Source organism: Carettochelys insculpta, chromosome 23 (assembly GCF_033958435.1).
Source record: "Carettochelys insculpta isolate YL-2023 chromosome 23, ASM3395843v1, whole genome shotgun sequence".
Classification (NCBI taxonomy): Eukaryota; Metazoa; Chordata; order Testudines; family Carettochelyidae; genus Carettochelys; species Carettochelys insculpta.
The window spans coordinates 2331703-2350844 of record NC_134159.1 but is presented as its reverse complement, the minus strand read 5'-3'; the positions used below and the strand labels follow the sequence as shown (position 1 = coordinate 2350844).

The following is a 19142-nucleotide window of genomic DNA, read 5'->3' as shown; positions in this document are numbered from 1 at the left end:
CATTTTTAAGGAAAAAAAGGTGGATATTTGCAGGAGGGCTTAAATATGGGACTGTTCCTTTATGAACATGAGGTATGATCACCCTATGCTTATAAGGTGGCCATAGCTGGTCATTTGAGGATATTGAAATACAAGCTGTAACCAAACATCAAATAGTTTTACATTTATTACCAAATGACCCCTTGGTAATCCTCCTGGCATTTCCTAGTGGAAAGGGTCACACAAAAGGAAATGAACTAATATCTCCTTTGCTAATAATTCTTTGCAATCATTAGCTTTTCATTAAAAAAAGAAAAGTAACCCAACCATGGAGACCTTGTTAAAAAATAGGAGACTGTGCTTATGGAAAAATTAATGTGCAAATTTCCCAGCAAAATAATTGGAAAAGAAATGGATAATTATATATTTGGTTATCTTTTATTCAAAACAAAGTACATTCACTTGCAAAAAAACTAAAAAAATGCCTATCCAAGAATCCAGCTTGAAATTTTCTAGCTGGACACCATTGTATAGATATTTAAAAATGATTTACACAGAAAAAAAATGGTTTTAAAGAAAATATATATCCTGAATATCAGAAACTTCTGTAGAAGTGCCAGTAGCAGAGATGGCCTGGAGGCAGCTGCAGTGATGAATGAGGGACCAGTGACCACCTGGAAGTGGGAGGAGAGAGAAGATCAGCAATAGTAGCAGGCACAACAGAGTACAGGGAATCTGGGCATGGTTCACCTCTGATCCCCAAGAACAGCTGAAGGGGATGCAATAGAACAGCTAAGAAACTCACTCCTGTTAGCCACATCTCACACTCTGGGTTACATTGCTGTGCACAGATACCCAGCTGAGCCACAGGGTCTGTAACTGACTCTTACTTAGTCCCTGTCAGGCACACTGGGAATGCCACAATTTGGTGGCCCTGGAATCTGCAGCAGAATCTCAGGTTTCATTTAAAAATAATTATGCTCCCAGTTACCACAGCTGATTAAAAAGCTTTGAAAACTGTGAGCAGAGTGTGAATGCCTGCCCAACCCTGTAGCAAGATAATGCTCTGCTCTGAGTAAAGGTGCTTCATTCATCAGCGGGGGAGGGAGAGAAAAAGAGAAAAAACCTGAAGATAGTGATTTCAAGTTAACATTATAAACAATTCCACTGTTTATCATCTTAGAACTACCCACTTAACAGGCACTGTGAACTGGAGAAGGAGGAAGTAACACACACCAGTGACCTTACTTACCTGTCACAGCTGGGAGCTTAATTTATTAAGTGCCCAATCCTGAAAAGAACTGAATACCTTCTCTTCGGCCGTGGCTACACTAGCCCCCACCTTTTGAAAGGGGGATGCTAATGAGCCACTTTGCCAAATGCTAAGGAGTCGCTGCCATGAATATGCAGCATCTCATTAGCGTAATGGTGGCCACGCACACTTCAAACGTGCCGCTTTCGAAATGCACGCTGCTCATGTAGACGGGGCCTTTCGAAAGGACCCCCTGGATTTTGAAAGCCCCTTCTTCCCACTTGGTTTTGGGAAGAAGGGGCTTTCGAAATCTGGGGTGTCCTTTCTAAAGGTCCCTGTCTACACTGGTGGCATGCATTTCAAAAGTGGCATTTTTGAAACGCGTGCAGCTGCCATTATGCTAATGAGGCACCGCACATTCATGACAGCATCTCATTAGCATCGAAAAGCAGGGCCTAGTGTAGCCATGGCCTAAGAGATTAAGGACATTCAGCCACTTCCAGGAGCAGTACCTTAATGTCTGCCAAGCACTGTGGATCTAAACCCTCGGTGGAGGGAGGGTTGTGTCTAAGTAGATGTTTTAGGAATGATTTGGGCTTCTCTTGTTTTCAGAGAGCAGCTCAGTTCATCTTGCAGAGGATGAGTGGAAAGAAATGGAATGCAATGCCTCCAGGCTACAATGGGCTTGTTAAAATCTGAAAGTTGGTGGCTAAAAGGCTAACAAAAATGGATGTCTAGCAAATTCATTTTAAAACCTGGTTGCAGACTGACATTTCTGAGCACACATTGAAATGTTTTGTCTGGGATGAAGTACCTGGATGAGTCAGGAGGATAGCACCATATTTTCCAATACAAGGTCCCTGGCACTGTCCAGGACCCCAAGCAACAACAGCTATGTGAGCAAGCCAGGTGGCTAGGAGCACAGAAATGCTAGGCACACCTGATGAAGCATCAGGAGAATGGTACTTTCCGTAGTCAGAAGAGAGGATGTGCCATGTGTTAATCTCTCCGACTTTCAGGGGCTTACAAAACCCCTCCCCATCCTGACAGCAACTGCAACTTCACATCACATAAGGCCCCAGGGAAGACAGTGCCAAAGCTGCCCTGATATGGAAATACAGAATCCTCTATTCTTCCAACAATTTCTTTCTTGGCTATTTCAGGTTACTTTCATCTCCAAGAGAATATGAAACTCTTCAGAAGCAGTCACAACTGCAAACTGCAAACAGAGCTTCCAGGCAGCGACGAGTAGGTTTTGATCAAAATCACCTCACATCAAGTAGTTTCTCAGCCACACTGATGAAGATTGACAGACCTACCAAGATTTCTGTGTGCATTCCTCTACATTTCACCACACTGTGAGATGACCACTGGTAGCTTGGGTTTGTTATTTGGACCGGTAGGTACATTCTGGGGGGACAAAAAACCCAGAGTTACAAAGTATAAGTAGGCAGCAAGTTAGTGGGAGTCAGAAACAGTACACAGTTATCCTCATTTTGTTTATAAAACTACCCATTTCCCTTTTGGATTCTCTATTCCTATTGTCACACTATTCCTGTCTCTGCCCTGAGGTCCACTATTTGCACTCAAGCATCCAGTCAGAAAGCAGAATGTCACGGCATGCTCTTATCTATTCAGCCATCCATCACAGCAGTACCCCAACGCGTTACAGGAGTATAAAAGGCCCGGGTGTTTTGTCTGCCACATGCCTTTCTAAAGATGGAATTCACAAGTCAACACACAGGTGTGTATCTGCAGCATCCAGAATCACTTTGGAAATCTTGATGAATACTGATTATTAGAAGGCATTTATTAGATTTCAACGGAACAACTCAAGAGAATTTATCCTCTACTTCACATTACCTTGCAGTATCACAGATCGAGTCTCCTCATCAGTCAAAGAGGTTTCCAGAAAGGGCTCTATGCACAGCATCCCAATCCAATCCGTCCAAACAAGCTTCTCCAGTCACTGACCAGCTACTCTAACTCCACAACCCAAAACTCCCTGTGTCTTGCTAAGGTAAATCTGCATGATGCACTGCCTCACTGCAGACAGCACAGTCCTTCTAGTCTGATACATCCTTAAACTGCACGTAGACAGGGAGGAACCATGAAGCCTGGACTAATACTGCAGGAGACTATTGGGTATGTGCATTCATGAACAAGATGAGGAACTAAACTTACTTCAATTTTTCTCATGACAAGGAGCCCATCGATGATTTTACCTGTCAGGGAAAGAATATTTATTAGCAGCACTTCCATACTGAACTTGTTCACCTTTTCTGTAGTCTGTGATTGTCAAGTACTGGTGATACTTTAACATCTCAGATCCCTGGGACTCCTCTGCCTTGGACTTGGCTACTGCTCCAGCCCACATTCTCTGACCCTATGATGTCTCACACCCATTTATAACTACTGGAAGACAGGACATTGGGGTAGATAAATGTTTGGTCTAAGCCAGTGTGGCTGCTCTTATGTACTGGACACCTGGGGGTTTGTTACAGGTCAGATAAAAGGTTCATAAATAATACTTCAACCTTCCCAGACAAAGGGTTGGTGTCTGTATCTTCAGGACATGCAGTGTGAATCTTCCCAACAAGCAGAGTGTGCCTGGAACTACAGAATGAGCCACAGCCCTCTCAGGTGTATTAGAAATAATCCCACTGATGGAGATGCACTTTAATGTTATGTTTGTGAACAGCAAAAATGGCTATTATCAAATATTTACATTGCATAGTGCCTGGAGGACTCAGTAAGAAACAGGGCCTCATCACACCAATATTATGCGTTAGTTCAGTAATAAGATAACAAACCTGCCCTTAAGATTTTACAGTCTATGATACAAGTACCCGTGCTTTTGTAAATTACACTGTGCAAACTCTGGTGTCCCTGTCTTTTCATCACAACAGAAAAAATAAGCATCCGTTTTCCCCATATTTCCCTCAACCAAGTCATCTTTAACTGGCTGATTAATTAATGCTTTCTCAATAATAGTAGGTTTCAAGGCACATTTCCACAGATGCTCTTACTCCACTTGGGTAAGATTAATGGGAGATGACACCAACTACCACGTGACTGACACAGAATTGGGAAGTGACCAGATTATCACTCTGTGCTGCAGCTACTCACCAAACACAACGTGCTTCCCATCCAGCCAGTCACATTTGGAGCACGTGATGAAGAACTGACACCCATTCGTACTTGGGCCACTGTTTGCCTTATTGAAAATGCAAAAACAAAACACATACATAAGTTATAGAATTGAGCATCTCAAGCCACAGGCAACCAGAAGACAGAGACGCCTGAAAGAGGAGAGAGCTGTCGCTCCTGGACAGCGTTCCCGGTAAGATGAGCAGCTGGGCAGCCATGTAGGAAAGACTCGGGCACTGCCTAGCTGATTAGTGGAACATCCAGTCACTCACAGTGGGTACCAGGTGTTTCTATTGGTGGTACACATCTGCATATGTCTGGGTGCACATAAAATTTATTCTGCCCATGGATGAAAAAAATTAGAGGAAACACTGCTCCTGGAGTACAGTCGAAAGTTAATATTCGTTACACAATATGCAGACAAAATAAAATGCAAGAAATGCCACTCGCTACAATCAGAACTGTGGCCTCAGGTACCCTGTTGAGTAACAACAAGTCATCTGAATCTGAACTGTCAGCATGCGCTGTCAGCTCCATCACAGAGATCTTTGGGGCCAGTATATCCCTAGCAACACAATGTGCTCCCGAGGGAAGGGCACATTCTTTTATTGATGACATTTACTGTATAGCAGACATTGTCACAGGAGAAGCTGAAAATTTAGGGAACAGTGTGGGGAAAGTTATGGATTTCTGCAGTTAGGAAAGCTGTTCAAGATTATAGGATAAATATGTCAGCTGGTGTTTTTGCTAAAATGATCAGCAGTGAAACAGTTAATGATGTAGCCCTCTACAAGTTAACACTCCCAACAAGGTGTGGTGCAGTTCACACCTCTCCAAGCTGTCATTTTAGGCTGTCTCAGGAATACACCACTGCATCAATTATAACTTGGTTCATGTTTTCAAGGCTCTCTCTCTGCAGCCAGGAGGTGGCCCAGAAACAAGTCATTTAAATTAACACTGGGAAAGGAGAATTCTGCAACTTAATCACACACTATCTGGGGTTCTGCTCGGTCATGTTCCAGCACAACTGTGTTAGGACGGTACCATCCTCCAAATAGCTGGTTACTGACAATGCACTGCACTAGACAGACCATTTGTTTGGTACAGCGTGCCATTTTGTACGGTCCAACCTACATACGTTATGATGGGGACTATGTTTCTACAAAACGAAGCACGGAGCACATATTGCACACTTGAACCTCTAATCTGGCAACCCTGGGTAACAAAATATACTGGATTAAAGAATTTTCCAGGCCAGTGAAGGTACTGTGGGATCTGGACATGATGGAGATGGGGGTGGGGTGCATGTAGCTCCATGCCCCCTTCTGCTCGGAGGCACAACACCCCACCCCATGGGAGAAGTGAGGCAAAGTCTCAGGAGAAACGCAATTCTAATAGATAAGGGTAAATTAAGGACCAGACTACTACACTGAGTCATATTCATTAGCACCATATGCCATTAGTGATTCGACTGAAGTTAATAGGAGGTACTCAGAGTAAATGCTGCTCAGTGTGACTGAAAGCAGCAGAATCTGGCCCTACATGAGGATTTTTCAGACATTCTATGCAAGTAGGAGACTTCTGCAAGCCAAGAGATCATCTGAAAATCTCCACAAGGAAGCACAAAGCCATTCTAGTTCTATGAAAAACAACATGAAGTCCTGTGGCACCTTATAGACCAACAGATATTTTGGAGCATAAGCTTTTGTGGGCAAAGACCCGCTTCATCAGATGCATGAGCAAGGGGGTCTGATGAAGAAAAAGGACTGTAAGCTGTCCAGATTCCTACCTGCCACACAGAGCCACAGCAGCGGTACCACTGACTCACCCAGCAATACCCTCAATCTATCCAAATACACACTCAGCTCAGCAGAAGAGTCTGTCCTATCTCGGGGACTTTCTTTTTGCCCCACCACCCCCACAAACATGATACAATTCTGCAGTGATCTAGAAGCCTACTTTCGATGTCTCCGACTCAAAGAATACTTTCAACACAACACCGAACAGCACACCGGTACACAGACACTCTCCCAGCAGCAACACAAGAACAACAACTCCACACGGACTCCTCGTGAAGGTCGAAATGACAGTCTGGACCTGTACATAGAATGCTTCCGCCGATGCGCACAGGCAGAAATCGTGGAAAGACAGCATCACTTGCCTCATAACCTCAGTCGTGCGGAACGCAATGCCATCCACAGCCTCAGAAACAACTCCGATATTATAATCAAAGAGGCAGAAAAAGGAGAAGCTGTTGTCATCATGAACAGGTCTGACTATCAGAAGGAGGCTGCCAGACAACTCTCCAACACCGAATTCTACAGGCTACTTTCTTCGGATCCCACAAGGAATACACTAAGAAACTGCACCATCTGCTCAGGACACTCCCTACACAAGCACAGGAACAGATCTACACAAACACACCATTAGAGCCCCGTCCAGGGCTATTCTATCTACTACCCAAGATCCACAAACCTGGAAATCCTGGACAACCCATGATCTCGGGCATTGGCACTCTCACTGCAGGACTGTCTGGTTATGTGGACTCTCTCCTGAGACCCTATGCTACCAGCACTCCCAGCTATCTCCAGAACACCCCTGATTTCCTGAGAAAACTGCAAAACATTGGTGATCTTCCAGAAAACACCATCCTAGCCACCATGGATGTAGAGGCTCTCTACGCCAACATCCCACACAAAGATGGAACAAATGCTGTCTGGAACAGTATCCCCGATGATGCCACAGCACAACTGGTGGCAGAGCTCCGTAAATTTATCCTCACACACAACTATTTCAGTTTTAGTGATAATATATACCTCCAAATCAGTGGCACAGCAATGGGCACCCGCATGGCCCTTCAGTATGCCAACATTTTTATGGCTGACCTGGAACAGCGCTTCCTCAACTCTTGTCCACTCACACCCCGTCTCTACGTACACTACATCGATGACATCTTCATCATCTGGACCCATGGGAAGGAGACTCTGGAGGAATTCCATCAGGATTTTAACAACTTCCACCCCACCATCAACCTCAGCCTGAACCAGTCTACACAGGAGATCCACTTCCTGGACATCACAGTGCAAATACGCGATGGCCGCGTAAACACCACCCTATACTATAAACCCACTGACCGCTACGCCTACCTTCATGCCTCCAGCTTCCATCCCAGACACACCACACGATCCATTGTCTACAGCCAAGCATTAAGATACAACCGCATTTGCTCCAACCCCTCTGACAGAGACAAACACCTACAGGATCTTTACCAAGCATTCTTGAAACTATAGTACTCGTCCAAGGAAGTAAGGAAACAGATCAACAGAGCCCGACGTACCCAGAAGACTCCTACTACAGGACAAGCCCAAGAAAGAAACCAACAGAACACCACTGGCCATCACCTACAGTCCTCAGCTAAAACCCCTCCAGTGCATAATCAGTGATTTACAACCCATCCTGGACAATGATCCCCAACTTTCACAGGCCTTGGGAGGCAGGCCAGTCCTTGCCCACAGACAACCTGCCAACCTGAAGCAAATTCTCACCAGCAACTATACACCACACCACAGGAACGCTAACTCAGGAACCTACCCATGCAACAAACCTCGATGCCAGCTCTGCCCACATATCTACACCAGCAGCACCATCACAGGTTCATTCAGCTGCACATCTACCAACATAATATATGCCATCATGTGCCAACAGTGCCCCTCTGCTATATACATTGGACAAACTGGACAGTCCCTATGGAAAAGAATAAATGCACATAAGTCGGATATCAGAAATGGCAATGTAAAAAAGCCTGTAGGAGAGCACTTCAATCTCCCAGGACACACAGTAACAGATTTAAAAGTAGCTATCCTACAGCAAAAAAATTTTAAAACCAGACTCCAAAGAGAAACTGCTAAGCTACATTTCATCTGCAAATTTGACACCCTCAGCTCAGGATTAAACAAAGACTGTGATTAGCAAGCTAAATACAAAAGCAGTTTCTCCTCTCTTGGTGTTCACACCTCCAGATCAACTGCTGGTAGTAGGCCTCACCCTCTCTGACTGAGTTAACCTTGTTATTGACAGCCTTGCTCTGGCCTGCCTATTTATACCTGCCTCTGCAAACTTCCACTACCTGCATCTGATGAAGTGGGTCTTTGCCCACAAAAGCTTATGCTCATATATTTTTGTTAGTCTATAAGGTGCCACAGGACCCCTCGTTGCTTTTGCAGATGCAGACTAACACGGCTACACCTCTGATACAGGACTTCTTGTTGTTTTTGAAGATACAGACTAACTTGGCTACCCCCCTGACACTAGTCCTATGACTTTGTATTCTTTACTTACCATAGACAACAGCCCAGGAGCAGAATGTCTGAGTTTGAAGTTTTCATCTGCAAAGGGACCCCGGTATATACTAGCTACTCCAGTGCCATCTCCCTATATAAAGACGAGGAAAGCAGGTGTTCAGTCCCCCCTCAATACAAGTGTGCACTCGGTAGCATGCATTTAAAATTTCCAGAGCCCAAAAAAAATCAGAGTTCCGATTCAGAACATACTTCCATTTGACAACCAATTTCCAATTCTAACATTCTTCTAAACATGTCTGTACATTTTAGAGTCAGGAAACAAGAAATCTGTATTCTAACAGCAACTAGGATTCAGTGTCACCACACTAGCCAGAAACATGCTCCCAGTCACGTGAAATCACAAGACAGCAATGACACAGATGATATCAAGTGGGGGATGGATTCTAGACCTCAGAGTCTGTAGACAAGAGGTCAGGGATGGTAGTGAGTGAAGAATTCTGGACACAGCAGACCTTCCAGAGGAAACAGAAGGGAAGACAGAAGGGAAAGTGTGGGGTAAACAGTTTAAAAAGTGTAGGGGAGACAAATGAGTCAGAGATGGTGAGGATGAAATGTAGCATATGGAAAGGTTTCAGGAGGAGGAAAGATCAGGGTTGAGGGCTAGCCACAACTATTTTAAAAGACTGTGAACAAGGAAGTGATCCCCTTTGTTGGCTTTTCTAGTCTGTCTGAGGCATCAGATGAGACACTTACACGGAGTGGAGTTTATAACTGCTGAAATTCCAGACATGCTGAGGCAGCACGTACTTCCCCTAGCCACCAACATTCAGACTTCAAAACAGTTTACACATTATACCAGCACAACATGTCACTTCTGCAAATCAGAAGCTTGGGCTGTTGTGAAGACATTAACAACTTCCATGGTATATAACAACTTTCAGGAGTTTTGACTGGACACTCTTCTTCTGTGCTGACTAGTGTGCACCCCAACCTCTTCCTCTCTCCCTTTGTCTTTGTTCTGATTGGACCAGATGTGAGCCACCTGCAGCCCATGGACCCCATTTACCCTCTGTCCCCCACGCACCTCTCATGCACTGGGACCCTGCACTTTTGGAGCACCACAAATAAGCACCATGCTCACTCTTCCCCCAGGACTGGAGCATTGCAAATCAGGAGTTCGCAGCTGTTCAAGCTCTGGGAAGGAGTGGGAACAGAGTGTGAATCAGTGGATTCCTGGTGCTCTGAAAATGCTGGGAAGTAGAGGAAGGAGTAAGGTGTGTGTGGCTCCAGTGCCCCAGTGCGCAGAAGGTGCATGGGAGTGACAGGCAGACAGGGGGTCTGCAGGCAGAACCCCAGCGGGAAGGAGGGCTGCTCATGAGGTCCACTCACTGTCTGTAGTTGCCCACTGCTGGATTAGACCCTTCCTCACTAAATCATATCAAACACTTTAAAAAAAGCACAGCAGCAAACATCATGTTAGTGCCTTTATCAAATTGTTTATTCTGCTCTCTATGTTCTACCCCTCACTGTTTATCTTGTCTGGTGAGACTGCAAAATCCTCAAGGGAGCGGCCACCTACTGCTCTAAGTCTAACGTCCAGCCGTACTGCTCTGGGTTGGTCCCTGACAGTACTGTAATATACATTTTTTTCCTCTTATAATTAATAGTAGTAACAAGTCAGAGGTAATTTTTGTTAAACTTCTGTTAGAAGTTGTCAGATGTCCTTGTGGGGCGTGGAAGAGCATTCAAAAGTAACCAGCTTGACTTTATAGAAACATACATAGCTACACCAAGCTTGTGAGAGCTCTCAGGAATTAAAACTGTAATAATTTTATCTGATTCTTTTTGAACAGGCAGTGGTTTTTATTTTGCCAACTCATAATTCAAAGTGAAATAAAGAAATGGAAATTTTCCCAACTCCCAAATAGCAAAATGAGCTTCAAATTTCAAAAAATGTTTTCCTCTGTCCAGAGACTGACACCAACAAATTTCAAGCCACAAAGACCTTTTAATTCTGAGAGAGTTCATTAGGGGAAAAAACTATGAAACATAGTCACCCTCAGCAGGAGCATTGTTTCCTGTAAACACAGATGCTCTCTCCACATAGCCAATTACCATTTTTCTCTCTCAATCATTGTAAGAAACATTGGTTCATATAGTAGTAGAAAAACCCCACACTTTCTTTTGACAGGAATGTCAAATCCAAACTTCAACTGGCAGATCACATACTCTCCAGAAAAAGATGATGGAGAACGTTAGTGTTGTAGAATGATCTGTCTCATGGTCACAGGCACAACCAGCAGGCCAGAGAAACCCCAATTTGCAGAAGGGTGGTAATTTGCAGCAGAAAAGCCTGGCTTTTCTCACCGAAAGAAAAAGGATTTTTGCAACTTAGAAATACATGAGGATTTAGCTAACTCAGTTCCAGTTGCTGCAGGGGAAAGATTCTGCCCAGCCCCCAATGTTTTGTAGAACATTCCAAATAATTCCAGTGCAGAAAGCAATAACACACCAGTGAAACTTTTCAAGTACAGTCAACTCTTTCATACCTGGCATTCAATTATCCAGAACACTCAAATTACCGGCATTTTTAACCATAAGTAAATTTTAGGTACATTTTCCATAAGTGAAAGTGAATACAAATAAATGCAACAAATACAGTATAAGTTTACAGTATACAGTACTACAGTTGTTGGTAAATAAAGTACTCTGCATACATGTTTGTTTGTTTCTTTATATCTCATCTTGTTTTTCTTTAGTGTTATGTATTGCTGTGTATAGCTCTCTATTATCCAGAATATTTGAATACCTGGCAACATCCTAGTCCTGAGGATGCCAGATATGAAAGAGTTTACTGTAATATCGTCTCATAAGAGAAACACACCACATCCTTTAGTAAAGAAAAATAACACAGAATACCTACATTTACAAAGTCACCTCCCTGGATCATGAAATCCTTAATTACTCTAAAAAAGGAATACAAAAAGTTACTTCCTGCTGCTAAAACTTCCTGAGAACTCTTATAAACATTAGTGAAAAACAGAGATATTCCTTACAAGAGTTAAAATTCATTAGTATTTGCAAATACATACATTCTGTAATAAGTCAATAAATAATTGCCACTGTTCAAACTGAAATGAATTAGGACCCTTGGGTGTTCAATCTAGTGATATACTCAAAGGAAACTGAACCCTGATTTCAAGCGAGGCAGAGAAAGATGAAAGTACTGGGTTGGGTTGAAGGCACCTAAAAGGCTATAGTTTATTGCTGTAAGCATAACAGAGGGTTAGAAAGGGTTAAAGTCACCCAAACTACAGGCACAAGACAGCAATTGGAGGAGGGATAGCTCAGTGGTTTGAGCATTGGCTTGCTAAACCCAGGGTTGTGAGCTCAGTCCTTGAGGAAGCCATGCAGGGATTGGGGCAAATAGATTTAAGGGATTTTTTTTTTTTTTTTTTTTTTAAAAATGGGGGGCGGAATTGTGCTTGGTCCTGCCAAGGGCAGGGGACTGGACCTGATGACCTCCTGAGGTCCCTTCCAGTTCTACGGCATGTGTAGCTCCATATATTATTATTAGCAGTTACAGGAAAAAAAAATGCAAATTCACAGCTACAATGTTTTGATGTGTACAGAATGCCTCTTAGTTTAAGAACACTGTTAAAACAAGACCATAGAATGCTTGCAGTTCACCAAGCTGTTTTAAGCATTACAAGGAAAAATATTTACCTGTGGAAAGTGCTCCCTTTGTAACCTATTGGAACACCATCTTTCCTTCGAGGAAACAAAAGGAAAGGGCATTGGAGTTAATGCACCTCACAACACAAAATCCTGTAGGAGTCTCTAGTCCAGTGGTTCTTAACCTTTACTGCAGCCTGCACCCCCATGGTTCTCAAAATATGTTCTCACCCACCTTAACAAAAATAAAAAATGAAGACCGGGGGGGGGGGGGGGGGGCCCAATACACTTTTAATTGCATATTAAATACACGTAAAATAGTTTTATGTTATTACTTACCAAAAATATAGTAGGCACACAAAAATATGCAAGTAAAATATGCAACTACTACCCAGAGATGTTGTGGAGTTTTATTGTGGATGTAAACTATAACTGATGCACTAACAGGTAGCAGCTAACTGAATTCAAACAAAGCCGCTGTGCTGCCCCATCATCATCTGCGCATATATCAAGAAATACCCAGCACTGTGGTAGTACACTGTATTTTGTAGTGAGATCATTTCACTACAATTAGCTTAAAACCTCGAAAATAATTTTTTTGTTTCTATATTACAGTAATCATTAAAGAATATATAATGTCGGTAAATACATAGGTCTGATGAAACAAAGTCGTTGTACTTATGTGCCAGTGCTTAATTTGTTTTCGATTATTTACCTTCTAAAAAAATCTGACATGTCTCATTGACCCAGAAAGGGCATCACGCACCCCAGGTTAAGAACCACTGTTCTAGTGCCAAGCTGAGATAGACTCCTGTGTGCTGCCCTGTCAGGTTTTCCTCTTACACTACTTGGGAGGACAGCTTGCTTGACAATATTGCAGTTTGTAGTGAATTTGGATAAACAGCAAAAATACTTTTGATGTCAACTGAGTGGTTTTCCAAGAATCTTCATTTTGCACTTGTATAAGTAACAAGAACATTGTTGGTAGAAGGTTAGAAACAAGTTCATCTACTCCCTATGCTCTTTCCATAACTCTCCCTGCTTCCATGAACATACTGCTTTAGAGGAGAGAGAAAATGACCCTACATACCTGAATTCACCTGTACAAAATTGCCTGGTGGGGGGAAAAGAAACACAGTGGTAAGTGAGACACTTTGAAAATCTATCTGAAAATCAAGGACACAAATTATTACCCATGCTGAGTATTTCACAGATGAGGAATAATGGGGAAGCCAATTACTAGATGGGATAAATGACACTGTCTCTCTAAGCAGTTGCTATAAACTACTTTTAGTAACTTTCACTTTCCCAGGTTTGTTTCTGCAGCTGGGAAAGGGATAGAACCAAATGGATACTACAGTTTCTAAGAGCCAAAACAAATGAAATTGGGCAGCACTTTGTGGAGGTCTGTGACAGATGAAGTTACACGCTCCTTTTTAGGGACTGTGCCATCTAGTGTACTGTCAGAAGTAAGCAAGTCAGTAAGTTGCCATCTCTCATGAGCACTGTGTGCAGAGATGCTACTGGAAAAATGAACAAACATGAACAGAGGGGGCTGCTGAGATCCTGAGTTGAACACACACATCTCTGAGGCAGGAATGAAATACAGCTGAATTTTGCTCACTCTGTGGACCAAATCTCACAATGGGACAGCATAGAATTTGGTACCTGAGTGGTGATGTGTAGGTCTGACAGTAAAGCAGGAGTCATTTCCCTGAGCCTTGGGAAAGCAGGGGAGCATGGGTTGCTGCAATGTCCCTGCCGCTTCCCCAGGGCTCCTGGTGGCTGTTGCTTTCCGGGGACTCCTGGGGAGCCTTGCTAGGTAACATCTGCTAGGTTATTTCTAATACTGCAGATGTGATGTGGCATACAAATCTTAGCCCTGTCCCTCACTTTTAGTTGGTCCCCTAAGGATAAAAGTTAACACAAAATTATGAATGTTTGAAAAGCGTTTAGACAAACCCATGGCCATTCCCGCTCTAGCATGTGACAACACAGGAACAGCAGGTGGGTAGGAAAACAAGGATGCTCAGACCAGGATTTCCTAGATGCAAAAAAATGGCCAAGGCTAACTTTGTTCTGGCTTCTGGCAGCCCAGCAAGCAGGTCCTTTTAGTTCAGAAAGTACATCCTGTGCTTCAGCTTTTACGATTTAATTTAATTTAAATTTAAACCACTAGACTGGAGCATAACTAGCTTAGTTTGCAGAAAGGCTGGAAATAAGCAGAGAGATGTGTGAACACCCCCGTCACCTCAACAGGATGGTGACCCCGAAATTCAGTGATGACAGTTTAAGTGTCAAGACTCTTCATTTCATTGCTGATCAAAACACGCTACAGATAGGGGCTTATGAGGGCCACGTGTGCAACGTGCGGGGTTGCAGCTCACCCCCGTGTCTCAATGGGGGAGATACTCAGCGCACAACCGCCGCTAAAACCTCTTCCCAACTGGACCCGTAGGGCAGGACAGGGCAGGGCTGCCCCATTACAGGGAGGCGGGGGGGGGCAGGTACGGGGTTCTCCTACCACGAGCTGTTTCGTGACACCCCCCCCACGCGGCTGCCTCGCTGGGAGCGAAGTGCTACAGGCTACCTGAAATTCTCCGCCGTTTTGGGCACAACGTCCGCGAACAGCTCCACCTTCATGCGGCCGACCTCCTGCGGGACAGCGACGGTCAGTGCCGGGCCGCGCGCCCAGGGCTGGGGCTCTGCGTCCCCCGCGCCCAGCCCCCGCCCCCGCCCCCCCAGTCCCGCGGCCCAGGCGCCGCAGTAGCCCCGCCCCCACCTGACCGCCGATGCTGACATCGAAGAAGACCACGGGGTTGTTGGGGTTGGAGGCCAGCACCGACATGGCGACCCGCCCTCACCCGGAACCGGAAACCAGACCCCGGCCTCCCGCCGGCAAGATCGGGCGGGGGCGAGCTGAGCAAGCCGCGCACGCGCAGTAGTCGCTGCTGAGGCGCCAGCGCAGAAATGGGCTCCCGGAGCGGGCTGCCCCTCCGTGCAGCCCCGACCGCAGGGTAGGAGCGAGGCCCAGTGGCGCCGAGCCCACAAAGGGTTAACCCAGCCTTGGCCGCACCCCCCAGCGAGGCGAGTCGGCAATTCCCCGGGGCGGGCTGAGCGCCCAATGCCCAGTCACTGCAGTGCGCAGGCGCAGCAGGGAGGTGGGCGGTGCAAGGCGTGCTGGGAGTTGTAGTTCGCGCGCCGGTGCGGGTCCGGCGCCTGCGCGGCCGGCTGCACTTCTAGCCCCGGCGTGGGGCCACGGGGAGCGGCACAGCGACCTCTCGAGATAGGCGTCGAGTGGCGCCTGTCCCGGGTTAACGCGCCCGCGGCCCCTGGAGTGGCGTGTCTCAGGGTTTGCTGCCCGGAGCAGTCGGGCTGGAACTTACCGTTACCTTCTGTGCGGCTGTGGGCGCGCAGCGAGCGGGTCAGCGCTCTCCACCCCGGGCCTGGCTGAGTCCCTGGTTCGTGCGGAGGCAGCGCAGGGAGGAGGGCACACGGGCCACCCCCACGCTTCTGCCCTGGCTCACGCAGGCTGTGGCCAGCAGCAGCCTCAGTGCAGTGCTGAAGGGAAGGGCTGGGAGCCGCTTGCAGCTGCAGGGAGAGGGCGGGGGATGGATGATGTGGAGGGGGCTCAGGGCTGTTCTTGTCCCTGCAAGGCAGAGCAATCCCCTAGTGTGCCTCGTGCAAATGAGATCAGGAGTCGAAGCTCCCCTGTGGACAGGGGCCATGGGTCGCTGTGTGCCACTCTGCCTGGGTGCTGGCCCCTGTCCCTGATGTGATCTCAGGGCAGCTAATGTCCAGCTGATGCCCAAACCTACAGCATGCTTTAGTGACAGCCACACATTTCTCATGACTTCGTAGGCATTAATGATCCAGGTTTTGTTGGAGAATTGACTTCCAGCAGCTCCATTACTTTCCCCCATACTGCCTGTGGCCTGTGTTAGGTATAATACTGTAGTTATATACAGATGAGGTGTATGGGGGTCAGAGAGACTTATCCTAAGGTATGGAATGTTACACCACTTGGATGGGGGAGCTGGTGGTGTCTCCATTGGAGAGGTAGGATGTGGGGGGAGGTTGCATGTGAAGGGGGCAGAGGGAGGAAGAGAGAGTTTGGATTGAAGGTGGGGGCTGGTTGGGGGGCAGTAGGAGAGAGGGAGGTGACAGCCCCAAGGTGAAGGTGGGGGGTGGGCAGTAACAAGGATGCTGAGGTGAGCCTTTTATGAAGGCTTTGGTTACTTGGGGATGAAGGGGAACACAGTGGAAAGCTTAGATGTGAAGGTAGGGGCTGGATTGTGGTAGTGTGTGTGTCTTTCTCAGGGGCCCTTGTTCTCTGCTAAAGGTGGGAACCAGTTTTCCTCATCCCAGTAACTTATGTTTTGTAAAGGTGGTTGTACCAAAGTAGAAACACCGGCTTTCAGAACAGTAACAGAGAGGAAGCTGTGCTAGTCTATACACTATCAAAACAAAAAGCAGTCAAGTAGCACTTTAAAGACTAGCAAAATAGTTTATTAGGTGAGCTTTCGTGGGACAGAACCACTTCTTCAGACCGTAGCCAGACCAGAATAGACTCAATATTTAAGGCACAGAGAACCAAAAACAGTAAGCAAGAAGGACAAATCAGAAAAAGATAATCAAGGTGAGCAAATCAGAGAGTGGAGGGGTGTGGGGGAAGGTCAAGAATTAGATTGAGCCAAGTATGCAGACAAGCCCCTATAGTGACTCAAAGTTCCCATCACGATTTAAACCATGTGTTAATGTGCCAAATTTGAATATAAAAGCCAGCTCGGCTGTTTCTCTTTCCAAAACGGTACGGTAATTCCTTTTCAGTAACACACATACCTTGAGGTCATTGACAGAATGCCCCATTCCATTAAAATGTTGACTAACTGGTTTGTGGATCTGGAGTGTTTTGATGTCTGTTTTGTGCCCATTGACCCTTTGTCTAAGGGAGTTAGAAGTCTGTCCAATATACAAAGCATCTGGGCATTGTTGGCACGTAATGGCATATATGATGATAGTAGAGGAGCATGAGAAAGTGCCCGTGATTCTGTGAGTAACCTGGTTAGGTCCAGTGATGGTATTTCCAGAGAAGATATGTGGACAAAGCTGGCGGTGGGCTTTCTTGCAGGGAAAGGTTCCAGGACTGGTGTTCCTGGGGTATAGACTGTGGCTGTTAGTGAGGATCCTCATGAGGTTGGGAGGTTGTCTGCAGGAGAGAACAGGCCTGTCACCCAGGGCCTTCTGGAGTGTGGCATCCTGATTAAGGATAGGTTGTAGGTCTTTAATAATTCGTTGCAGTGGTCTGAGTTGGGGGCTGTAGGTGATGACCAGTGGTGTTCTGTTTTTGGCTTTTTGGAACTCCCTGCTGCTACTCGGGACCTCGTTAACTCAGACACACCATCTGAGCTGCAGCCTGGATTATTCTATTTACTTCCCAAAATCCACAAACCTGGAAACCCTGGACACCCTATCATTTCAGGTATTGGCACCCTTACCACCAGACTATCCAGTTACGTGAACTCCCTCCTCAAACCCTATGCCACCAACGCTCCCAGCTATATCCGAGATACCACCAACTTCCTGAGGAAATTACAAAACATCAGAAAGGTTCCTGATAACGCCATCCTTGCCACAATGGATGTAGAGGCTCTGTACACTAATATTCCACATAAAGATGGATTACAAGCAATCAGGAATACCAGCCCTGATGCCACCACAGCCAATCTGGTGTCTGACCTCTGTAACTTTGTTCTCACACACAATTATTTCCGTTTTGGGGACAGTTTATACCTCCAGATTAGTGGAACTGCTATGGGCACCCGCATGGCCCCACAATATGCTAATATATTTATGGCTGACCGGGAACGATTCCTCAGCTCTCGTCCCCTATTGCCACTCCTCTACTTAAGATACATTGATGACATCTTTATGATTTGGACCCATGGTACAGAGGCTCTAGAGGAATTCCACAGAGACTTTAACAATTTACACCCCACCATCAACTTATGCCTCGATTACAACATGCAAGAGAGACATTTCCTGGACACTACAGTACTAATCAAGGATGGCCTGATCAGTACCACACTGTACCAAAAACCTACTGATCGCTATACTTATCTACACCCTTCTAGCTTCCATCCTGCACATGTGACTAGATCCATTGTGTACAGTCAAGCTCTTAGGTACAATCGCATTTGCTCTGATCCAACAGACAGAGACCAAAAACTACAAGAACTTTACCAAATATTCATAAACCTGAATTACCCACCAGGAGAAGTAAAAAAACAAATCGACAGGGCCAGACGAATACCCAGAGACCAGCTACTCCAATATCGGCCCAAAAAAGCCAAGAACAGAACACCACTAGTCATCACCTACAGCCCCCAACTCAGACCACTGCAACAAATTATTAAAGACCTACAACCTATCCTTAATCAGGATGCCACACTCCAGAAGGCCCTGGGTGACAGGCCTGTTCTCTCCTGCAGACAACCTCCCAACCTCATGAGGATCCTCACTAACAGCCACAGTCTATACCCCAGGAATACCAGTCCTGGAACCTTTCCCTGCAACAAAGCCCACCGCCAGCTTTGTCCACATATCTTCTCTGAAAATACCATCACTGGACCTAACCAGGTTACTCACAGAATCACGGGCACTTTCTCATGCTCCTCAACTAACATCATATATGCCATCATGTGCCAACAATGCCCAGATGCTTTGTATATTGGACAGACTTCTAACTCCCTTAGACAAAGGGTCAATGGGCACAAAACAGACAT

At 45.7% G+C, this 19142-nt stretch overlaps 1 protein-coding gene across 2 annotated transcripts; it reads right to left on the bottom strand.

Annotated features, from left to right (window-relative positions):
• Nucleotides 1-398: 398 nt before the first annotated feature.
• Nucleotides 399-15240, bottom strand: PPIH (peptidylprolyl isomerase H). 2 transcript variants are annotated; one of them, XM_074975745.1, is made up of 10 exons: nt 15140-15240; nt 14948-15012; nt 13448-13471; nt 12409-12453; nt 11606-11648; nt 8720-8812; nt 4361-4448; nt 3416-3456; nt 2551-2641; nt 399-653 (listed from the first exon to the last, which is right to left on the bottom strand). In XM_074975745.1, the coding sequence occupies exons 1-9, from the start codon at nt 15203-15205 to the stop codon at nt 2573-2575; spliced, it is 534 nt and encodes a 177-aa protein (XP_074831846.1). In that variant the 5' UTR covers nt 15206-15240; the 3' UTR covers nt 399-653; nt 2551-2572. The 2 variants fall into 2 exon arrangements, with proteins under 2 accessions (XP_074831846.1, XP_074831847.1); XM_074975746.1 differs by having other exon boundaries at nt 15158-15220.
• Nucleotides 15241-19142: the final 3902 nt, after the last annotated feature.